At 43.6% G+C, this 25797-nt stretch overlaps 1 protein-coding gene across 2 annotated transcripts in view; it reads left to right on the plus strand.

The window, feature by feature from the left end:
• SHROOM3 (shroom family member 3) overlaps nt 1–25797 on the plus strand; it is a 267856-nt gene that overhangs the window by 218282 nt on the left and 23777 nt on the right. For both annotated transcript variants that reach the window (XM_060779370.2, XM_060779371.2), the window contains 2 exons: nt 14597–14728; nt 20219–23534. In XM_060779370.2, coding sequence (XP_060635353.2) covers nt 14597–14728; nt 20219–23534 — 3448 coding nt within the window. The remainder of the gene's footprint in view (nt 1–14596; nt 14729–20218; nt 23535–25797) is intronic.

The raw sequence follows: 25797 nt of genomic DNA on the forward strand, positions 1-25797 counted from the left end.
GGTGGTCATCTCCATTTCTAAGCTGAAGATTGAGCTCCTGATGGCGCAATGGGTTAAACCCCTGTGCCGGCAGGACTGAAGACTGACAGGTCGCAGGTTCGAATCTGGGAGAGGTGGATGAGCTCCCTCTATCAGCTCCAGCTCCTCATATGGGGACATGAGAAAGCCTCCCACAAGGATGATAAAAACATCAAAAATCATCCGGGCGTCCCCTGGGCAATGTCCTTGCAGACGGCCAATTCTCTCACACCAGAAGCGACTTGCAGTAACTCAAGTCGCTCCTGACACAGCAAAAAAAGCTGAAGATCTGGCATTGTCCATAGACACCTCCAATATCATGTGGCCAGCATGACTGCATGGAGCACCATTATCTTACCGCAGAAGCGATACCTATTGATCTACTCACATTTGAATGTTTTCAAGTGCTAGGTTGGCAGAAGCTGAGCTCACACCGCTCCCCAGATTCGGACCGCCAACCTTTTGGTCAGCAAGTCCAACAGCTCAGCAGTTTAACCCACTGCAGAACCAGGGAGCCATGAAAATGATACGCTTAGCTTAAAATGATAATAATGATAATCAGATGATAATCAGCTTTGCTGAGAGTGGTATGATGGAACTATGTCCTCTGATGATGCTTTTCCAATCACTGGATGAATGAGACAAACTAAGAAAGATGAGACCTTCAAAGTAGCCATGTATGTCAATAAGAGAGAGCTTTAAATAGAAAGGTAAATAAGAGGCATGCCTTACCTCCTTTTCCCTCTATGCCTCCTCTCCACCACAGGATATCCTGGTTCTGCCCTGTTTGTATGTTTTCTTTCTCATCCTCCCCCACATTTTATTTTCCCATGTCTGAATGTGTTGGCAGATACTGGCAGCATGTGGATGTCAGGATACCTGGGTGGAGTAGTTTCCTTTCTTGACACACACCTAGATCCACATTCAGAGCCTGTTTTTTAAAAAGAAAAGTCATTGTATACTCACACAACACTGGAATCGCACAGGTATGTGTTATTAAAAACAAATGGAAAAGAATTTCCTCATGCAACTGCTATGCGTATCTAAAGCCAGGTGTTTGCTTTTGCAGACTAGCCCTGAACAGTCAGCCAGTTCAATAATATTATACTATGTGACATGATTTTGGTTCCTGGATTATAAATGTCATTTCCTAATTGGATCTATCATAAAAACATGGGAAAAGTTTATAAAATCATGGCAAAAACTTGGTTTTTGCAAGACATCCTGCTTTACATTTTGCAATAGTTTTTTCAGTGAATATCTTATCAATTCTCAATGAATGGCAGCCATAAAAACAAAGTTTCTGGAGTATAAAAACTACTTTTAAAGAAAGTACCACATAATTAAACAGAAAAGAACACTTTCAAATCAGTAACAGATTTTTTTCCAAATTTTGTTACATAGTGTAATTATCACTGGATGCTACTTACTTACTTACTTAGGCGATCCCTCATTGTCTGAATAGGATTGTCATCCAAGATTGGTGTACTGGCAGTGGGTCCGTAGGTGACTGTGGAGCCCTATTCTTGATCTGCATCTTCTCCCACAGTGAGGGCATTGGTTTCCAGGTGGAAGGTGGTCCCGGTTGTGGTTGGCTTGACACACCTTCCTCTTGGCACGTTTTTCTCTTTCACCATCCATTCGTGCCTCTTCAAATTCTACAGCACTGCTGGTCACAGCTGACCTCCAGCTGGAGCGCTCGAGGGCCAGGGCTTCCCAGTTCTCAGTGTCTATGCCAGAGTTTTTAAGGCTGGCTTTGAGCCCATCTTTAAATCTCTTTTCCTGCCCACCAACATTCCGTTTCCGTTCTTGAGTTTGGAGTAGAGCAACTGCTTTGGGAGATGGTGGTCGGGCATCCGGACAACAAGGCCGGTCCAGCGGAGTTGATGGCAGAGGACCATCGCTTCAGTGCTGGCGGTCTTTGCTTCTTACAGCATGCTGACACTTGTCCGCTTGTCTTCCCAAGAGATTTGCAGGATTGTCCGGAGGCAACGTTGATGGAATAGTTCCAGGAGTTGCATGTGACATCTGTAGACTGTCCACGTCTCACAGGCATATAGCAGTGTTGGGAGGACAATAGCTTTATAAACAAGCATTTTGGTATCCCTACGGATGTCCCAGTCCTCAAACACTCTCTGCTTCATTCAGAAAAATGCTGCACTCGCAGCGCTCAGGCAGTGTTGTACTTCAGTGTCGATGTTGACTTTTGTGGAGAGGTGGCTGCCAAGGTAGCGGAAATGGTCAACATTTTCTAATGTTACACCATTAAGTTGTATCTCTGGCATTGGAGAGGGATTGGCTGGTGACTGCTGGAAGAGCACTTTGGTTTTCTCGATGTTCAATGACAGGCCGAGCTTCTCATATGTTTCTCTGAAGGTGTTAAGAGTAGCTTGTAGGTCTTCTTCTGAATGCGTACAGATGACGTTGTCATCAGCATATTGGAGTTCTATAACAGATGTTGTTGTAACCTTGGTTTTGGCTTTCAGTCTTCTGAATATAAGTGGGGCAGATAAAAGCAGAGTTTGTATATAAATTTATTTATTTATCGTGTCAGGGGCAACCAGACAATTGTATATAAATATAGATGATTGAATTTTAGACCTGGAAGGGGCCCTATTTTCCGTGCAAGAATACACACAACTCAATCCATTTTGAGAGTTCTTTCAATCAGGTTCTTACAATAAAGATTTTTTTCCCTGATGTTTTGGTGGAATACCTTTTTCTTCTAATTTGAATCCACTGGTGTGGATTCTAATCTCTGGAGCAGCAGAAAGCAAGTTTGCTCCATCTGCTGTATGACATCCCTTCAGATACTTAATGCTGGCTATCATGTCACCAAGGGGTCATGGTGACATAGCGGGTTAAACAGCTAAGCTGCAGAACTTGTTGATCAGAAGGTCGGTGGTTTGAATCTGTGAATTGGGTGAGCTCCCATTGTTAGCCCCAGCTTCTGCCAACCTAGCAGTTCGGAAACATGCTATGTGAGTAGATCAATGTGAGTAGACCAATAGGTACCGCCTTGGCGGGAAGGTAACTGTGCACCCTGCAGGCATGCTGGCCACATGACCTTGGAGGTGTCTACGGACAACACTGGCTCTTTGGCTTAGAAATAGAGATGAGCACTACCCCCTAGAGTCGGACTCAACTACATGTAATGTCAAGGGGAAATCTAAAAATGAAATAAGAAGAATGAGCACAGAACGGCTCGGCAATTCTGCTGGATAATGATTCTAACAGAATGACACCGGTGATTATATGTTTTTAGTTGGTTTATATGTGGTTTTTTATAATGTTGGACTGAATGTTTCTAACTGTATTTTATGAATGTATGGCATCAAATTTGCCAATTCTGTGAGCCGCCTTGAGTCGCCGTAAGGCTGAGAAACCCGGGCTACAAATGCCATAAATAAATAAATAAATTTTGTATATTTACTTGTATAATTTTATAGAGCGGTAAAGCACAGCACAATGAATATTAATAATATAAAAATAATATATCTAGGAAAAGGGGGGACGTGAACGAGCAAACACAAAGATGGCTGTAAAGTAAGATACTTCTGACGCCCAACTTCAGAGCAATCTTGATGGTCGTCATCATTAATGCTTGATCAATACACTAGGAACGGATCGGAAATCCTTGCGGGGATTCGGCCTCCGTGCCCCACATTCAGGAATCCTTCCTTTTTTTCTAAGGTCTGCCTAAAAGTAGCCTGTTGGATCCTAGCCACATTGTTCAGTTAAGCCCTTTGTGAATAATCCTACGTATGCTGTTCACAGCAGTGAGCTAGATCTGGATTGCCAGAGCAGCATATCTGCTTTGGTAGACAAAAGTACTGAGCATGTGATGCTTGAATTGGAGTAGGAAAAAATATCTGCAGAAACAGAGGACCACGTTCGGCATGTGACCGTTCTCTGATGATTTTAATGCAAGATGACACAGATCAGAAGATGCTTTAGATGTGCGCTGAAGCGTACTGGCCAGCTAATACAGCTGCGTGAATCTTTCAGCAAACAGAAATTCACTCCCTTCTTTATGTTTCTTGAGAACATACCCGTTGCATTCACACAGTTGTAAGAGGTGGGTGTAAAAGCATGTCTAAATGTGTAAAAAATATTTTGTTCCACAAATTAGTCCAACACATTTTGACCAAGACATATTTGCATAGACTTCTTCTGGAGTTTTTAAAAGAGCGACCTTACTGTTGTTCCCTACTGGTCTCAGCTTTACTTCTATATTATTGTGTAGGTGACAATTCATAAATGTTTTTATGTAGACCATTTTAGGCCTCCTGGTGGTGCGGCAGGTTAAACTGCTGAGCTGCTGAACTTGCTGACCAAAAGGTTGGTGGTTTGAATCTGTGGAGCAGAGGGAGCTCCCGCTGTTAGCCCCAGCTTCTGCCAACCTAGCAATTTAATAATAATAATAATAATACAATAATATTGCTCTTTTCGGCCAGTAGTATGGTGTCATCTGCAATTTATTTATTTATTTATTTATTTATTTATTTGCTTCATTTGTATACCGCTCTCTCTCAGCCCGTAGGCGACTCAGAGCGGTTTACAACCAAATCAGTATACAAAGTGCACAACATTAGCATTTAAAACAGTAACCATGGCAACTACATCAATATAACAATACATCAATATAACATCAATACATCCATATAACTAATCCATCACGTCTCATCAGCAAAGTCATAATCCAATTTCCTTGTCCATTATTCCATGTTCCATGATCAATCATTTAATTGCACTGCTTAATTAAACGCCTGTTCAAAGAGCCAGGTCTTCACTCTTCTCCTGAACGCCAGCAGGGAGGGGGCCGATCTAATGTCTGCGGGAAGGGCGTTCCACAGCCGAGGGGCCACCACTGAGAAGGCCCTGTCTCTCGTCCCCGCCAGCCGTGCTTGTGAGGCTGGCGGGATCGAGAGCAGGGCCTCCCCGGACGATCTTAATGTCCTAACTGGTTCATAGGGGATGATGCGTTCGGACAGATAGGTCGGGCCAGAACCGTTTAGGGCTTTAAAGGCTAAAGCCAGCACTTTGAATTGTGCCCGGTAGCAAATTGGCAGCCAGTGGAGCTGGCGCAACAGAGGAGTGGTGTGCTCCCTGAGTGCTGCTCCTGTTAACAACCTGGCTGCCGATCGTTGGACCATTTGTAGCTTCCGAGCAGTCTTCATAGGCAACCCCACGTAGAGAGCGTTGCAGTAGTCTATACGGGATGTAACCAGCGCGTGGACTACCGTGGCCAAGTCAGACTTCCCAAGGTACGGGCGCAGTTGGCGCACAAGTTTTAATTGTGCGAATGCTCCCCTGGTCACCGCTGAAATCTCAAATTGTTGATGTTTCTTTTTCTGATGTTCATACCTCCTTAATTTAATCCTGCTTTATGGATGATATACTCACCATACAAATTAAATAGGGTGATAAAATGAAGCCTTGGCTGACCTCCTTTCCAATATGGCTAACCATTCTTTCCCCTCTCTCCCATATTTTGTTCCAGCAGTTGCATCTCGTCCTGAATACAGGTTTATTTTTAGTTTATTTGCAAAATTTGCAAATCATATATTGAGGATGGAAAGAATTTGAGATTTAACAACTGTGAAAGCAGAGAATAAATTTTTGCTATTTCTGGTAATTGCATATTTTCTCTAAATCCAGCCTTGGCACGTGATAACTGAATTTCAGTAGCCAAAAATGTAGATAGATCTTAGAAACATGAGCCAAAACGTTAGGTATTTGTCCTAGTTCCTTTTGGTATTAATTGCAAGAAACTTTTTTTGAAGAGAAAGAGACCTGAGGCTGTGTACAAATGAAACCATAATACCTTCCAGCTGCTTTAATTTTCATTAGCCCTCCATAAATTCTGATAATTTATTGCTCCCTTTCTATGTGGTGTTGACAAAAATATATAAAGACAGACTGAAATAGGATCTAGTGAATCTGGGCCTGAGTTTAGAAAGTTCAGAAGGCTGTTCAGAAGAACGGTGTTGCATAACCCATGGCAGCATCAGATCTGTAGAAACAGAAGATTATTTCATTACTTAGCTATTATTTAGCTATCATTACTATTTACAACCTAAAGCCTCACTCAGTACAGAAAAATCTGGCATTGCACTCCAAAAATACCACGATTGCATATACTGTAGTAAAATGCTAAGAATACATATAGTAAAAGTTATGTGGAATCCAACACCTAATAAAGAATGAACCAGTGTAGGCATGTTTCAAACTAAAATGGGCCATCTGGAGATGTAGACTCCGAATCTTTGATTTCAGCTAGCTGCAGATTATTACTCCTCGTATTATTAAATGGTGGTGATGTGAACAGATTAAAGTATGTGCGTTCACATCACAATAACATGGAACACGATCTTCTATATATATTAATATCTGTGCAGGGTTCCATGATTAAATACCCAACAGATATGGCAAGCCCACTATTTTTCCTTCAGTTGGAAGAGATATCGTGGGCCATCCAGTCCAACCCCATTCTGCCAAGAAGCAAGAAAATTGCATTCAAAGCACCCCCAACAGATGGCCATCCAGCCTCTGCTTAAAAGCCTCCAAAGAAGGAGCCTCTACCACACTCCGGGGCAGAGAGTTCCACTGCTGAACACCTCTCACAGGAAGTTCTTCCTCATGTTCAGGTGGAATCTCCTGTCCTGTAGTTTGAAGCCATTGTTCCACGTCCTAGTCTCCACGGCAACAGAAAACAAGCTTGCTCCCTTCTCTCTATGGCTTCCCCTCACATATTTATCATGTCTCCTTTCAGCCTTCTTTTCTGCAGGCTGAACATGCCCAGCTCTTTAAGCCACCCCTCATAGGGCTTGTTGTTGTTGTTATTATTATTATTATTATTATTATTATTATTAACTTTATTTGTACCCCGCTAGCATCTCCCAAAGGACTCAATGCAGCTTACAAAGGCCAAGGCCTCAAAACACAACACAACAATACAACACCTAAAGCAAATTAAAAACAGTTAAAGCAATATTAACGACATGCAATAAACAATACATCAAAACACTATGAAAAACTGGGCCAGGCCAGAGTAAAGGGGTACAGGATTACAAGTGCTGATGTGATAGGTGGTATGTGAGGATTGTAGGGCAAGTGCAGTGTGCAGCAACCTTAGTTCTACTAAAGTGCTTCTGGGACTTGTTATTGGAGATTCCTATTCTGGAAAGGCGCATCGGAACAGCCAGGTCTTCAAGTTCTTTCTGAAGACTGCCAATGTAGGGGCCTGTCTGAGATCTTTTGGGAGGGCATTCCAGAGTCGGGAGGCCACCACAGAGAAGGCCCTGTCTCATGTCCCCAGCAAGCGCGCCTGCAACGCAGGCGGAATCACGAGCAGGGCCTCTCCAGGTGAACGGCCAGGTCAGCCTTGTTCTCCAAACCCTCGATCATTTTAGTCGCCCTCCTCTGGACACATTCCAGCTTGTCAATCTCTCTCTTCAACTGTGGTGCCCAGAATTGGGCACAGTATTCCAGGTGTGGTCTAACCAAGGCAGAATAGCGGGGGAGCATGACTTCCCTGGATCTTGATACTAGACGCTAATTTATGCAGGCCACCATCCCATTGGCTTTTTTAGCTGCCGCATGACATTGCTGGCTCATGTTTAACTTGCTGTCCATGAGAACTCCCAAGATCTTTATTCACACGTACTGCTATTACTCCTCATATTATTAAATGGCGGTGATGTGAACAGATTAAAGTATGTGCATTCACATCATGATAACATGGAGCATGATCTTCCATATAGGTTCATATCTGTGCAGGGTTCTATGATTAAATGCCCAGCAGATACAGCAGTTTACTCTTCGTTATTCAGAATGACTGAACTAACAAAATGAAGTTCAATGGGGACAAATGCAAGATACTCCACTTAGGCAGGAAAAACAAAATGCAAAGATACAGAATGGGGGACAATGCCTGGCTCGAGAGCAGGACGTGTGAAAGAGATCTTGGAGTCCTCATGGACAACAAGTTAAACATGAGCCAACAATGTGATGTGGTGGCAAAAAAAGCCAATGGGATTTTGGCCTGCATCAATAGGAGCATAGTGTCTAGGTCCAGGGAAGTAATGCTACCCCTCTATTCCGCTTTGGTTAGACCACACCTGGAATATTGTGTCCAATTCTGGGCACCACAATTCAAGAGAGATATTGTCAAGCTGGAATGTGTCCAGAGGAGGGCGACTAAAATGATCAAGGGTCTGGAGAACAAGTCCTATGAGGAGCGGCTTAAGGAGCTGGGTATGTTACCCTGAAGAAGAGAAGGCTGAGAGGAGACATGATAGCCATGTATAAATTTGTGAGAGGAAGCCACAGGGAGGAAGGAGCAAACTTGTTTTCTGCTTCCCTGGAGACTAGGATGCGGAACAATGGCTTCAAACTACAAGAAAGGAGATTCCATCTGAACATGAGGAAGAACTTCCTGACACTGAGAACCGTTCAGCAGTGGAACTCTCTGCCCCAGAGTGTGGTGGAGCCTCCTTCTTTGGAAGCTTTTAAGCAGAGGCTGGATGGCCATCTGTCAGGGGTGCTTTGAATAAGATGTTCCTGCTTCTTGGGGAGGGGGGTTAGACTGGATGGCCCATGAGGTCTCTTCCGACTCTTTGATTCTATGTACCATGTGATCAGTTACATCGACTCACATAATGCTCTTTTAAGCGAAATTTAAAATGGTCTTTCTTTGTCCATGTGGATAAACTCTTTCAGCAGGTCATGAAGTGAGAGTACACTCCAAACTCTGTCTCTCTCTGCTTTGCTCTTTCTTTTTCTTCTTCTCTCTGAGCACTTACGTAGCTCAAACCTGAACAAAATTGTAACAGTAACCAAAAGGCCCAGGCTCAACCATCTCCCCACATGAAACTCAACCACTCAGCTTCATGCATCATATTTTACAGATGACACATACACACTAACTGATTCTTGCATGCTCCAACACTGTGTATCTGTTCCACTTTGGTTCATCATATTCTTTGCTCAATTACACATATTAAACTGATGGATGTGCTGTTATCTCCACCTCACTGTACTTACAAAGAAATTTCATCATTTAATCCCAAGAACAAACACACTAAAATAAAACATTATGCTCTGGTTTCCATCCAAGTTAAACACATCTTTAACTTCCTTCTCCATGAAATAGTTGGAACTATGACTGAGTCCGTCCTCATATTCTTCCCCACCTATTTTCTTGCCAATGGGAATGGGAAAAATGTCCAGAAATGTAGTGAATGTTTGGAGTGGTTGTATTATTGTGTATGCAGACGTGATTTATTTATTCATGGATTTTTATACTCTGTATTCCTGCCCCATATGTATTCCCTATCGCAGTTAACACTGAGAACTGTTGGCAGATTTCCCTTTCCATACTATTATTTTATTCACATTTCTTGTTTCTTTTGCTCTGAGGATTAAGTCAGGAGATAATTCCCTGCAGGTGTGTGTTTGTATTTTCTTGCTCAGCTGCGTGCCGCCTATTCCTTGTCCTCAGATGTGGTGGATTAAGGAGACTAAGGATGGGAGTCTCCAAGTAAAGACAGAAATGAAACTTTTAGGAAGATTCGTGACTCAATAGGCTAATACAAGATGAAGATCAAGGAACTAGAGGACTTGGTGACGAGCCAAATACCAAACCCATTTGATATTGCTTTGGCCAGAGGTTTTGCTTTCAAAAATGCTGATGAATGCCACAGGCAATTTCATATCTCTCGGCTTTTGAAAGGCAGAACAAGGGGAATTAGGCTGTAATCATGCTTGGAAACGCAGCCTGATCTCTGAACGCCCTTCCTCAAAAATACATTGCCATGCACTAAGTGGGATTACTCTTTGAGTGAACACACTTGTGGATCAGGCTCATTTCGCCTAATGCTGATTAAATTGGAATTTTCTCCTCTTGTTTTGTGCTCTGGTTTGAATATACCAGTATCTCCAATCTGGGAGAATATGTTGGACTACAAAGCAAACTTCCACCGTAATCACTGTGTGGATGATAGGATCTCATTCTCATCCGGAGCGAGAAGACTTAGCTAGAATATATGAAATTAATTTGTGTACTCTTTGTTCTCCAAGATTGGACACACACACTGAGAGCAAACTATGCAACAAACAAGACATGTGTTTGAATTCTTCAGAATGTATGCATCCATGTCCTCACTACTTCTGATCTTGATGTGTTTTTATTCTAATTTCAAATACTTTTTTCCTTTCTAAACTGCTCTATTGCCTTTTTCCTTCTACTGATTCAATGTTTTATGCCACATTAAGAAATGTGTGGTTTCATCTTTGATGTATTAATTTTCAATCAATTACTGTATATACTTGAGTATAAGTCTAGTTTTTCAGCCCCCTTTTTAGGCTGAAAAGCCCCCCTTGACTTATACTCAGGTGAGGGTCCTGATGGAAAGGTGTGGGGCTGAAATAAGGGCTTCTTTTAAGCCCCACACCTTCCTGTCAGGACCCTCACCTCTCCGCACAGCGACTCAGCTCTCCTTCCTCTCCTCCTCTCTCGTGCAGCGTGCATCTTCTCCTCCTCTCTTGATGCAGCACACACTTTCCTCTCCTTCTCTCTCGGCGCCAGTCTATCCCACCTTTCCTTATTCTTATACACCCAGAATTTTCCCCAAAATGTATAGTTAAAATAAATTATGGCGATTATTAGAAGGATAGATAAAGGTAAAGGTTTTCCCCTTGACATTAAGTCCAGTTGTATCCAGCTATGGGGGTTGGTGCTCATCTCAATTTCTAAGCCGAAGAGCCAGCGTTGTCCATAGACACCTCCAAGGTCATGTGGCCAGCACTCCATGACTGCATGGAGTGCTGTTAAAAAGATATATAAGCACATTTACATCAAAGAAGTTTAGAATAATGATTTAATCAGAGTTGGACAGTCTTATCTTAAATTACAGTTTATGTAAATATTCAAAAACATAACCTACTGATGCCTCAATTAATGTAATTTTATTGTCATCTATTTTTATTTTGAAATTTACTAGTAGCTGCTGCATTTCCCACCCTTGGCTTATATTTGAGTCAATAAGTTTTCCCAGTTATTGATGGTAAAATTATGTGCCTCGGCTTATATTTGGGTCAGCTTATACTCGAGTATATACGGCAGTGGTTCTCAACCTGGTGTCCTCAGATGTTTTTGGCCTTCAACTCCCAGAAATCCTAAGAGCTAGTAAACTGGCTGGGATTTCTGAGAGTTGTAGGCCAAAAACATCTGGGGGCCCCAGGTTGAGAAACACTGATGCACGGTAATTAATAACTTGTGGGCAAGACACCTCATAGATAAGAATGATAGTTTGAATGCTGCAGATATGAAGGAGTGGAGTTTGCAAGAATGACTTATTTGGTCTCCGACTCCAAGAATTCCCCAGATACAATAGCTAGTGGCCGTACTGGCTGGAGGACAGTCAAGTGTGATCCAGAAAAGTGTCATTTCTGAGCTTTGCAAAGAAAACTGCCTGGCACTGTTCTTAGGGTTAAAGGACACAACAATGAGATGGGTCCAGACCATGGAGGCAATAGTCATTTCCATATTGCTTCTCATTAGAACCTAAAGCAGTGATTCGCAACCTGTGGGTCTCCAGGTGTTTTGGCCTACAACTCCCAGAAATCCCAGCCAGTTTACCAGCTGTTAGGATTTATGGGAGTTGAAGGCCAAAACATCTGGGGACCCACAGGTTGAGAACCACTGGTCTATGGGCAGGATACAACATTGTCATTCTATTGAAGGAACTGTTTCTATCAGAGAAACCAGGAGCTAGGAATGTCCCATCAAAATAATGGATGTTCCCTACTGAGATGCAGAATTAAAATCTTCATTCCCTGAACTATGTTGTTTTTTCTAGTTTTCATTCCATTTAGTGTATGATGTAGGTTATACTGGGTGGGCAATGATCTTGGGGCCTAGAATGTCGCTTTGAGTCTCTTTAATGGAGAGAAAAACTGGGGTATAAACATAATAATAATAATAATAATAATAATAATAATAATCCTCTCCAAGCTTTCCATCCCAGCAATGAACAAAAATACATGTTTTACCTCTGTCCTTCCCCAAATGGTAATGCATCATTCCCAGTTAGCATCTTGAGAAGGATGTAAACCAGTGGTTCTCAACCTGTGCGTCCCCAGATATTTTGGCCTTCAACTTCCAGAAATCCTAACAGCTGGTAAACTGGCTGGGATTTCTGGGAGTTGTAGGCCAAAACACCTAAGGACACACAGGTTGAGAACCACTGACCTAAAGGAAAAGGCAAAGAGTAGACACTAATCTCGTTTCTTGTTTATATATTTGTAATGTATATGTTTTTCAGATCCATGGCAGCTTGTTAACATTAGTATTCAAGAAGCTGTGTTTGCAAAAATTCCAGTATGGATTGTGGAGGGGAGTTACTTACTTAGTCAATCAATTAACTTTATTACATGGATACAGCCCCCAGACTAAAAGCCTACAGAATTGCAGAGTGGTATTGCCAGAAACTCTATTCTCTGATTAGGTTTTTTGCATGACCTATGTTAATTGACCTATCAATATGTTGATTGTAACTGGTTGAAAGCTTTATTGCATGATGTTAACACTGGTCGGTGATCTTCTTTATTGTGCTTTGTGGTGTCTCCACTTATTTACCTTTATTCTGTGCTGTTTTTCGTTCTCTTATTTTAAAAGAATATAAAGAATGCAAAATGGTGACGAGGCCACTAGTTTTATTCACTTTCAGTAATAGCAAACCATTTTGTAGGTTCATTGCCTTGGCAACCATATTGATTGTGATAGCCACCAGAATGGAGGATCAATCTATCAGTAGTTTGAACATGATGAGCCAATTCTCTAATATATATTCTTGCATCATACCCATTAATCAGTGTTTCTCAACCTGGAGGTTGGGACCGCAGCGGGGGTCGCGAGGGAATCTTGGAGGGGTTGCCAAAGACCATCAGAAAACAAATATTTCTGACTAGCCACCCCCTGCCACGCGTTGCTGTGGCCCAGTCTGTGTATATGTACTTTGTGTGTGTATATGTGTGTTTGTGTATATGTGTGTGTATGTTTGCAGATGCGTTGTAATGTATTTTTTTTTTTGCTTTTTAAGTCTCTTTCCCTGTGTTTTTCAGTGTTTTTATGAATGATGGTCACTCGTTGGCCTGATACGTGTATTTTTTTCCAAATTTGATGTCAGTTCGTCCAGTGGTTTTTGAGTTATGTCAATCACACAAACGAACATTACATTTTTATTTATATAGATGGTCTTAGGAACCCCATTGGCAAAAAAAGGCTGAAGATCTCTCTGCCAGTCCTTCTCTTCCTTTTTGGTGTTGGTGAACTACAACTCCCAGAATTCAAAAACAGCCCCCATCCCCCAACTTCTTCCAGTATTTAGTGTCGTCTCACAGCAGCTGCTCCCAAATGAAAACACAGGACCACGTTCTGGTATCACTGAGAACTTTACTACTGGAAACATGGACATTCAGAAAGCTGAGAGTGCCTGGTGCTGGTTGGGACCCTCTTATATACACTCCCTCACATGCAAAGATACGACTCCCGCCAAGACATAAAACCCTGCGTAATTCACCCGCCCAAATTGCTGGCCGTTTCTTCTCAGGTTCAGTCACCGCAGGTGTCTTATCAGTATTCTACGTCAGGACCCTGATTTCTGGCGCCAGAACCAAGGCCCTGAAAACTGGATCCTGACAATTTAGTGTTGGCTATATAGGTAGTGTGACAAGTTTGGTGCAGATCCATTGTGGGCTGGGTTCAGAATGCTCTTTGATTGTAGGTGAACTATAAATCCCAACAGTTACAACTCCCAAATGTCAAGGTTTATTTTCCCAATCTCCGCCAGTGTTCACATCTGGACATATTGAGTATTCGTGCCAAGTTTGGTCCAGATCCATCATTGTTTGAGCCCACAGTCCTCTCTTGAAGTATGTGAACTACAACTCCAAAACTCAAGGTCAATACTCACCAAACCCTTTCAGTATTTTCTCTTGGTCATGGGAGTTCTGTGTGCCAAGATTGCTTCAATTCCATTGTTGGTGGAGTTCAGAATGCTCTTTGATTATAGGTGAACTATGAATCCCAGTAACTACAACTCCCAAATGACGAAATCAACCCCACAAATTTGGGTGCCTTGGGTATTGTTCCAAATTTGGCCCAGTGAATGAAAATACATCCTGCATATCAGATATTTAAATTACAATCCATAACAGTAGAAAATTACAGTTATGAAGGAGCAACAAAAATAATTTTATGGTTGGGGATCACCGCAACATGAGGAACTGTATTAAGGGGTCACGTTATTAGGAAGGTTGGGAAACACTCCATTAATATGGTTTTTCAACAAGGTGGTCTTGGTAGCCCTTAGCCAGGAAAGTCAGCAGAGTAGAAGACAATAGCCGCCAGGGAAACACAGACAGAGATGTGTTTTACATTCTGGGCAGTGCCACTAAATGGTTGGCACAGTATAAATGCCAAATTATAATCATTATGTTATTGTTCCACCTGTCAGAGCAGGTGAGTGAGTGGCTCTCTCTTAATAATTCTCTCCCTTCTGCTTCTTCCCAGACGGAGTGACCCCGTGGGCCGACCACACTCCTGGCATTCAGCCAAGTTCATCGAGAACCAACCTGATCTCAGTATGATGCAAATATCTCAGGGTATGATTGGCAGTCCTTGGCACCAAGCCTACCATTCCAGGTAAGCCTTGCAGCGCCTTGGCCACAAACCGGCCTCCAAGAAATGGGGGTATTGTTCGCTTCCCAAACAAGGAAGAGAACATTTTCTTCTTCGCTCTGAGCAATAATCTACTGCATTCATACACAACCTTTATTTTTTTTTCACCCAAAGCTTCTGGGCATTAGTTGCAGAACAAGAAGCATAGTACTTCAGGCAGTTGCCCTCAACTATTCTGCAAAATGTGGAAGGCCTGGACAGCGTGTCCAGCGTGCCCAGCATTCATTCCTGGTTGCAGGATCTTGCTGAACTTGTTCTTGGGCCATGTTTTGGTTGTGTTGAAACACTGAGCTACAGAACAGTAAACAAGGCTATGTGTATGCAGCCCTGAAATCAAAATGAAACTGAATTTGCAGTGGACAAATACAAACGTTTTACATTTGCTTTGAATATTTTTTGCATAATATATTATGCTTGTGTTAGTCTTTGAAAATGTGCTCAGCTTGCAAAAGTATAGATATGTGGGGAATATCATAGCTGATTACAGTGGGCTTTTAGTATTGAGTAGGGATTGGTTTCAGAAACCCTTGAGTACCAAAATCCATGGATGCTCGTCCCATTATATACAATGGATTGTAAAATAGCATTCCTTGTATACTTAAAATACTAAACAATTCAAATGAGCACCCAAGGATCTGTGAAATGACAGGCGACTACTGCAGGGTATGTCTGCACATCAGTATAGTGCTTAATGTGCAGCAATAATATGCTTTTTTGGACATTTATTTTTCAAATATAAACAAGCCATGGTTGATTGAATCTGTGGATGCAGAACACATGTATATGGAGGGTCAATTCTGCATGGAAATGCTGCACATTCCATACTCCGTGTTTCCAGTTATTTATATACGCACATAGATACCACCCTTTGGTGGCGCAGCAGGCTAAACCACTGAGCTGTTGAACTTGCTGACCAAAAATTCGGCGGTTCGAATCCAGGGAGCAGAATGAGCTCCCACGGTTAGCCCCACCTTCTGCCAACCTAGCAGTTCAAAAACATGCAAATATAAGTAGAGCGATTGATACCGCTTCTGTAGGAAGGTAATGGCACTCCATGCAGTCATGCTGGCCACATGACCTTGGAGGCGTCTATGGACAGTGCCAGCCTTTCAGCTTAGAAATGGAGATGAGAACCACCAGCCAGAGTCAGACACGATTAGACTTAATGTCAAGGGAAAACTTTTACCTTTACTGTGTTTGATTGAATCTGTGGGTGCAGAATTTATATGGATGGAGGGCAAATTCTGCATGGAAATGCTGCACATTCCATACTCCATGTTTCCAATTATTTACACACACACATAGCTACAGTGGGTTCTTAGTATCCACTGTGGTTTGATTCCAGGATCGTAGGTACCAACATCTGTTGATTCTCAAGACTCATTATATACAATGGTATAGTAAAGCAGCATACTTTATAAAATGGCAAAAATCAGGATTTGCTATTTGGATTTTAAAAAATATGTATTTTCAAGTCATGGATGGTTGACTATGGATACAAAATGCATGCTTATGTCAATGCAGAATCTGTGATTATGGGCAAGGGTTACTCAAGGAGTGGTGAATAAGTGCAAAGTGTTAGTGATATTTCCTACTTCTTACATAAGGTAAAGGTAAAGGTTTTCCCCTGAGATTAAGTCCAGTTGTGTCCAACTCTTGCGGATGGTGCTCATCTCCATTTCTTAGCTGAAGAGCTGGATTGTTCGTAGACACCTCCAAGGTCATGTGGCCAGCATGACTGCATGGAGTACTGTTACCTTCCCGCAGAAACGGTACCTATTGATCTACTAACATTTGCATATTTTCAAACTGGTAGTTTGGCCGAAGCTGGGGCCAATAGTGGGAGCTCACCCCGCTCCGTGGATTCAAACTGTGAACCTATCAGTCAGCAAGTTCAGCAGCTCAGTGATTTAACCCACTGTGCCACCCTTGCTTCTTATATATGTATAGCCAAATCCTCAGCCTTTCCATCTACTTAGACATCTTCCATTTCTGGCCATTTCTGATTCTCATCAGAAATGGGATGATGCCTCTCCCTCCTCCACGACTGAGCCACTGGAATGTCAAGCCTCCTGTGAAAGCGAAATACTGGCACCAGGAGTAATTTATTGAGATCAAAGGAGGCATGGGATGGGAAAGCAGGAAGAAACTCTAGGATTACAAGGAAGGCGGGGAGGGAGGGGGGCCACTTCATTTGGGACGTGCGTTCCCTTTCTCTCCCTCTCCATGACACCCTCTCACAGATCATCTGGCAGAGCCATTCATGCATCTTTTTCTTTTTTTGCTTTAGCCTGGCACACATTCCAGGCCCCAGAGTTGTGCTCTCTGTGTCATAGATCCGCTGTCAAAGTTGCCCCTTTCTCCAGGTGTTTCCACTCTGCAGAACGCCAGTGGCACCTAGCGGCCGGATTGCCAGCCCTCCTCCTTTGGTACCTGTCATCCGTAATAGATGAGAGCTCTGCAGCTCTCTGTTGGAGAGGTCAAACTCTCAGGGACTGAAATTATTCATCTCTTTGTTTGGAAAGACCACAAATGGCACAAACAGCGGAGGAAATTAACTTTTAAACAAGAAGAATGACTAGTTTTGTTGATGCTGTTCGTCCTTTTCCTCATCTCTTCTGCCCTGGTTTCTTTCTCATTCTCTGTACTCCTACTTCGCCTGACAAAGCTGTTCAATCCCAGGACAATTAGCTTGCAGCATTTTTCATTTTTCCCTTTATATGTGGTCTTTTTTGTCTGGTGGAGAAGTCAGCCTTAGTTTGGGAGCCATTAGTTGTGGAACAGGAAGAAACACACCTCAAAGTGTGATCGTTGAGAAGAATTGCTTTGGTCTTCTTGTTGTTCCAAGTCTTTGTAATTGCCAAAATAGAAAGTGGGGGTCAAGGATCAAGTGCAGCTAAATACACAAGGGGGGTTCCTTAGGTCAGGATGGGCTAGGTGAAGTTCACTTAGCATGAAGATACCAATTCACTTTGAGACTGCTTTCATGCTCTGAAACCATGGTAGTTGTAGTTTCAAAGTCATTCTAGATTGTGCTCAGATCCCTTTTGAGGCTCAGCATAGTTCAAAATTGGCCAGTTTTTGTCCCACTGAGTTGCAAACCTTTCCTGCAATTCCACATTACCAAAATGAAGTGAAATTTTGGAAGGTTTTGTATAGACATGAGCCTAAGTCAGTGTTTCTCAACCTGGGGGTTGGGACCCCTAAGGAGGGGGTCATGAGGGGGTATCAGAAGGGTCACCAAATACCATCAGAAAACATAGTATTTTCTGTTGGTTGTGGGGGTTTTGTGTGAGAAGTTTGGCCCAATTCTATCGTTGGTGGGTTCACAATGCTCTTTGTAAGTGAACTATTAATCTCAGCAACCACAACTCCCAAGTGTCAAGGTCTATTTCCCCCAAACTCCACCAGTATTCACATTTGGGCATATTGAGGATTTGTGCCAAGTTTGGTCCAGATCCACCATTAACAACAACAACAACAACAACAACACTTTATTTATATTCCGCCCTTCTCACCCTGAAGGGGACTCAGGGCGGATCACAAGTAAACATACATGGCAAACATTAAATGCCATTTGTATAGACAGTACACAGACAGACAGAACAGAAGGAGGTGTTGTTTTGATGTCATGGACGGTTGGGCTCGAGTCCACAAAGAGCTGTCAGGACTTCCTCATTCCAGCATTTTCTGATCTTCTTTTTCTTTATGCCATTGTAAAACACCTCCCCTGCTTTTAGTGATACCTAATTACAGCTAAAGCTGTTTTTGAACTGCTTAGGTAAACAGTGAGCAGGGCTGACGGCCAGCGGCTCATGCCGACCTGGGGCTTTGAACTTGCAACCTTTTGGTTGATAGATCTTATAGTTGCTGATGATTTACCAGCTGTGCTAAACCTCTGGCCCTTGAGTCCACAGTGCTCTCTGGATATAGGTGAGCTACAACTCCAATCCTCGAGGTCAATACCCACCAAACCCTTCCAGTGTTTCCTGATGGCCATGGGAGTTCAGTGTGCCAAGTTTGGTTCACTTCCATCCAGTGTTTTCTGTTGGCCATGGGAGTTCTGTGTGCCAAGTTTGGTTCAATTCCTTCATTGATGGAGTTCAGAATGCTCTTCGTTGGTAGGTGAACTATAAATCCCAGCAACTACAACTCCCAAAAGACAAAATCAGTCCGTCCGTCCCCCCCCCCCCCCCCATCCCACCAGTATTCCATTTGGGCATATTTGGTATGAAAATACATCCTGCATACCAGATATTGACATTATGATTCATAACAGTAGCAAAATGATAGTTATGAAGTAGCCACGAAAATAATGTTATGGTTGGGGGTCACCACAACATGAGGAACTTTATTAAGGGGTCACGGCATTAGGAAGGTTGAGAACCACTGGCCTAAAGTGACATTGAGATATACGGGATACATGGTTTCCAAGCTTCCTGGTCACAATATGAGGTGAATGAATCATCTTCTTGTGATGTTAATTCATTGCTCCAGTTTTTACTTATGACGACTAGCAATAATGGCTTGGTGTAGTTGGTGGTAAAAGATGCTGGGACATGAAGATAAAAATGTTCTTCATCTTAACAATAAGTCAGACTGGTTTTAAGGCTGGCTCATCTTCCGGTTGCCCAAGATGGTATGAGTCAAAGAATCAAAGAAACCTTCAAAAAGGGAATGACAACTGGGTGGTTCATGCCTTTCTCCCTGTATGTGAGCCTCCTTGACAAGTCGTGTTGTCATGTTGTTTATGCAACAGCCTTTGAGACCTTTGACAGTGCAACTCTTTCCATGATGAGAAACTCAGTTGGTGCCTTTTTAGAACTGCTTTGGTTTCCTTGCATTCTGCCCTCCCTCATCCCTCACGGCCTCTTTTCCTGTCATGTCTGTTTAGTTTTCTCACAGCAAACAAAATGTCTCCAGTCCAGTTGGAGTTTCTAGGAAGACTGCCAGGATGTAGCCTTCACCTCCATAAAAAGAAAAGCAATGGGGAAAAGAAAAAGAAAGGCAGAGAGAGACAGACAGAGAAAGAGAGAAAATTCCTCAAACTTCTCTTACTTTATTGCTCTTCTCTCTCTCCTTGTCTGTCTTACACTCATGATGTCTGGATATTTTGGTGATGTTTATGATGCTTTAGATGGATCGCAATGGGTGGAGTAGTCATGCTTGGACTTCCCTGCAAAGCAATCGGCCTCCAACTATTTTTTCCCCTCCCTTCCTAGTGATAAATAAGAGACATATGTTGCAATGTCAAATGGCTCTTCCTAGCAAATCAGGATGACTACAGACTTAGAAAAGAGAGAGGCCCAAATATGGGTTTTCTTCTGTTCCTCTAAAAACTAAACATATCCCTCAGAGTCCCTTTATAAGCCAGTACAGCTCTGTCTCTGGATGGCGTGTTGAAACTAACTGCTGGTGTCTCTTTCTCTCTCTTTCTGGTTCTCCCACATCCAGTTCCTCCACAAGTGATCTTTCCAGCTATGACCATGGCTATTTAAGAAGAAGCCCTGACCAATACAGCTCCAGGGGGAGCATGGAGAGTTTGGACCACACCCCTGCGGGGTACGCCCAACACCCCTGCCACCTCTCGCCTGCCAAATCGACCAATAGTATTGACCAGCTTGCCCATCTCCACAGCAAGAGGGATTCAGCGTACAGCTCTTTCTCAACCAACTCCAGCATCCCTGAATATGCAGCCCCCGCCTTCTGCAAGGAGCGGTCCTACTCTATGGAGAATGTGCATTCCCGAGGAAGGCCGCAGGAGGGAGGAATGCGGCAGGCAGATATCAGGTACATTAAAACTGTCTACAATGCCCAGAGAGGGGTTTCAGAAGAGTATGAGGTCAAGTCTTCTGCTCTCCTGCCAAGCTGTGAAGCCCAGGCAAAAGGTTACAGCTCCAGCAGGTTTCATGGGTCCCACAAAGGGCCGCAAACCCGGAGTTCGTCTGACAGCGAAAGCCTATGTATGAAGGCTCCTCCCCTGCCACCAACCCGTAGTGATAGTTATGCAGCAATAAGGCACCATGAGAGGCCCAGCTCCTGGTCAAGTCATGAGCATAGGAAGTCGTCTAGGACTCATCCCAAAGGCGCTTGGTGTCATCTGGGCCAAGGCACTCCTCCTCCTGGACAGCTCCAGAAATCTGCATTTTTAGAAGGACAGCTCCACACAGTGATGGAGAAGAGCCCCGAGAGCAGTCCCACTGTGAAGCCCAAGCAGGTCTACTCACAGGCAGCTCAGCCAGGCCAACCATTGCTTCCGACTGGTGTTTATCCTGTTCCTTCACCTGAGCCTCACTTTGCTCAGGTCCCTCACCCTTCTGCAAACAATAGTGGGATGCTTTATCCAGCACTTGCCAAAGAGAGTGGGTATGCACCACCCCCTGCTCCTTCTCCAGCTTCCTACGAAAAGGCTGCTCCCTGTAGGCCACATTCTGGCTTGGATGAGAATGGAAACCAAAGCATTCCTAACAAGGCTGCCATCTTCTACCAACCGGAATATGTGCCACCAATGTCAGGGAAAAAGAAAGAGGTGGGCGATACTGCTACAAAATTTGCCTTGTACAGAAGTCATCCTCAAGCCTATGCAACATCTCCAAGACAAGATGAGTCAGAGCCCTCCCACAAGGCAGCATCTGTCATCCAGGAGAACATAAGAAATACTCAACTTTCAAACCACAGTCCTCAACCCTGGTTGTCCCAGCCAACGTATGTGAATGACGGGAATCATTCTTTTCAGTCAAAAGACTGTGGTTCAGAAGAGCAGCTAGAAGATAAGAACCCTAACTTTCAGAGAGATTTCACAACACAGAACCAGTGGAGCTCTGGTAAGACCAAGCAATATGGCTTTTCCTCCTTGCAAAACATCCCAGAGAGCGCCAAGTTGCAAAACAACATGGAACTGAAGGAGGTGCGGCCAGGTAAAAGTTATGCTGGTGCCAAATGGCATTTTATCAATTATAGTAGCCAAGAAGAGAAGGAAAACCAAGGACATATCCCTGAATACTGGCAAGACCAAGAATGGCAAGGCTTAGAAGTAAGTTGGGATGCCACAGAGCATCCCCATGGTTTGGAGCCAAAGTATGAGGAGCCCTCTTCATTACCCCCAAAGTCATCGGATTTTGGCATTCGGCGGCTCAGTTCTAGCAGCACCCAAAGCACTCAGAACTCTCAGTATGGGAGAATGGAACCCAGGAACGCCCGATGTTCTGTTCTAGAAAAGGTTAGTAAGATAGAGCAACGTGAACAAGGCACTCAGCGGCCACAAAATTTGAGTTCAAACTGCTTTGGTCAGAATTATGTGTCCAACAAACCAAGCCTGAATGCTGTTGAGGAGATCCGAAACAGGCATAACTCTCAAGAGCATGGCCAGTTTCTTGATGAGCATGGCAGAATGGCCAATGCAAACAGCTCAGGCCAGAACCCTTATATGCACCATCCAAATGAGAGAGGGACTGGCAAAGCGGAGAGGGCCAACTGGCATTCTTCAGAGCAGCAGATGGCAGCAACAACGACTGTGTTAGCAGTGTCACCAGAGCAGAATATCTATCATGGTGGGCCTTCTGAAAACCAGTCTGGACATCTGCAACGGAGTAGAAGTACGTTCCAGTTGGTGGAGGAACCTGAGAGGGAGATTGTATGGAAAGTTAATGTCCAGGACGTGAACAACTCTCAGCTGGACATTCCCTTTAACAGGGCATACAGGAATAGTATTAAAGATGCCCAGTCAAAGGTTTTGAGGGCCACCTCCTTCAGGCGCAAGGACCTCAACATTAACCCTCCAGTTGGAAAGGAGGCAAAAAGGCGTGTACAGAGGCCGGCTTCAGCACACCTTGGGATGCGGAGCAGTGCGGCCTCCCCACATACCCCAAAGGAGAGACATAGCATTACACCAACAGAGACAAAAATGGATTATACTCATAAAGAGAGTGTCCCTGGGCCTCAACACGTACCTCGTATTGGGAGTCGGAAGCGCCTGACAGCTGAACAGAAAAAGAGGTCGTACTCCGAGCCAGAGAAGATGAATGAAGTGGGAGTTTCCGACTCTGAGCTTTCTCCTTTCTCCCTCCAGAAGCAAGTTCTCCAGTTTGTTTTTCCAGAGAACACAGTGGCTGACAGACGCAAGATCTTTGAGCGGGAGAACAAGACTTGCTCTACCATCAACCTTTCCAAGCCAGAATTGAAGCAGCTCCAGCAAAATGCGCTTGCTGATTACATTGAGCGCAAAACTGGGAAGCGCCCCTCTTCTGCATCCCAGGATACCAGCCTCCCACATGAAGGTTCTCAGATGCCATACTTCCAGACAAGTGGCCAAGATGGTCAGTCTCTGTCATCATCTTCCAGCATGAATTCTCTTCAGGACCAAAATCTTTACCATCACAGGGAGTCACTAGATCGGGTGTCTAGAACAGGGCGCGGCATCGTTACTCTCCCTCCTGGGCTCACAGGCTGCTTTGATCTCCATGAGTTTGACAAGAAGAAGAAGACATCCCACCGAAACAGCAGCGGTAGCAAGAGCTCTTTTCCCAATTGGCTGAAAGCAGATCGACACCATGAGCACAGAGCCAATTTGGAGCTCAGCAAAAGCACTCAGACTGATCTTGAGATATGTGACCAGCCGTGCCCTGATCACCAACCCCGGGAGAAGAAAGCACACAGCAAGAAGCCTGGGAAGTCAGCCTCTGCAGAGGACTTGCTGGACAGATCCGAAAACCAGGCGGTCGCTGTCCATGTCCGTTCCAGGTCGTCCCCCAGTGCAGATAAGAAGTGCCAGGTATGTAGAGGATTCTTTGGTGTTACCTTTGTCATCTGTTGGTTGGTTGTTGATTCCTCTGTTTTGGGGGGTTATTGTGAAGTGGAACAGAACTGAACTGATTGGATTTAGAAGCTACTCTGTCTTTTGCTGTGTCCTAAGGGAGTCTCACATTTATGTAGGACATTTTGTTTTCTAATGTTGGAATTATAGTTATTGTGGGTTCAACCCACAATGATCATCTTTAGAACATTCCACATTTAAATGACTGGCAATTATGCTCACGTGTCATTCATTTTCATGGTGGTTTGACTGAAAAATTATATCATATTACTTCTGTATTGTTTGTTTTCAATCACAAGAGTATTGTTGCTCTTCAGGGTTTCATCTTCACTTCACTCACACTTATAGAAGTGCAATTTTGGATATAGTTAGATTTTGGATATCACATAAACATACAATCCTGGAGTTAGAAAAGACCCCCAAGGTCTTCCAGTCCAACTCCTTGCCATACAGGAATACACAATCAAAGCACTCCCGACAAATATGGCAATTCTCCAGCCTCTCTTTGAAAGCCTCCTTAGAAGACAACAGCCTATTTCACTGTCAAACAGCATTTCCTATTTGGAAGTTTTCCTAACTTATAAAGAAGCTGAGTTCATAGCTATAGTGATTAGGTCAAATTCACCCACCAAGTTTAAGGAGCTTCTGTGTATTTGGCTCCAAGTCTTTCCATATCAAACTGGAGATTGTAGCCATGATCTTACAGTATCACGCTTTTTGTGCAAAAGACTGCAATGTAAACAATTTGACAGTTTCACCACTTGTGCTGAGAGGTGTACAAGACCTTCATGGGCAAAACAAAGGTGCAACAGTAGTAATAACCACAATCATATGGTCTTAGCCATTCAGTGTGCAAGTGTAGCATCAGCAGAAGAAAGAGTAACCCTCTGATACACAGTTCCTAATGCAGCATAACTCAGGAATGGGCAAACTTTGGCCCTCCAGGTGTTTTGGACACCAACTTCCACAATTCCTAACAGCCTATCGGCTTTTAGGAATTGTGGAAGTTGAAGTCCAAAACACCTGGAGAGCTAGAGTTTGCCCATGCCTAGGGTAACTGTTTGCAGAGTCTTGTAGGAAAAGGTAAAGATTGTCCCCTAACATTAAGTCCAGTCATGTCCGACTCTGGCATTGATTCTCATCTCCATTTCTAAGCCGAAGAGCCGGCGTTGTCCGTTGGCACCTCAAAGGTCATGTGGCTGGCATGACTGCATGGAGCACTGTTACCTTTCTGCCGGAGCGGTACCTATTGATCTACTCACATTTGCATGTTTTCAAACTGCTAGCCTGGCAGAAGCTGGGGCTGACAGCAGAAGCCCACGCCGCTCCCTTGATTCAAACCTTCAACCTTTCGGTCAACAACCTCAGCAGCTCAGTGGTTTAACCCACTGCACCATCGGGTTTTACAATATCTAATTGACTTATCTTTAGAATTATTAGAAAATTATTAGAAGGATGACTTGGAAAATCTCCTGTCTAGCAAGTACAGGTGGAATCTGAAGCCATTCTTCCCATAGTGAATTCTGGAGATTCCTCTGAGCCAGACTTTACAGAGGCAAGCAGTCCTAGATAGATCTGGCTACCAGTATTAAAAAACTCAAAAATTACAACAGCAAAACAACAGAGAGGAAACAATCAGGCACATCATATCACTCTCAACAAAAGATTCCCCCCAGGCACTTCCAAGCCATTAAAAGCTAATCAAGGTGGTCAGTTGAAATATTCACACCTAGCTCCAGCAGACAAAAGTCCTTTGTTTCACCCTGGTCTTTCCACAGATATATAAACCATTTTTCCTACTTCCAACAGACCTCACTACGTCTGAGGATGCTTGCCATAGATGCAGGCGAAACGTCAGGAGAAAATGCCTCTAGAACATGGCCATATAGCTCGGAAAAACCTACAACAACCCAGTCCTAGATAGAGCTTACCCAGGTGTTGTGCTCCTGCAAAACAGAATAGCATCACGTTCCGGATCCCCATGTTCTGCACTCGCTCTCAAATGGTCTTACCCTGACAACAAAGCCTTTTCCCATTAGCTGTGCACCCAGCTGCTGTTTTGTTAGCTTGTTTTCCGTTTTGTTAATTCGCAAAGCACAGTTTGGGAGAACAATCCCCTCTGCCTGCTGAGCGTGTTTAGAGCAACAGCAGTAAATAAGATTCAGGAGGCAAAACACATATAAAGGAGTGTTTTCCCACCACCATCAGGTGCTTCATCAGG

The sequence above is a fragment of the Anolis sagrei genome, chromosome 5 (assembly GCF_037176765.1).
Source record: "Anolis sagrei isolate rAnoSag1 chromosome 5, rAnoSag1.mat, whole genome shotgun sequence".
NCBI classification, from domain to species: Eukaryota; Metazoa; Chordata; class Lepidosauria; order Squamata; family Dactyloidae; genus Anolis; species Anolis sagrei.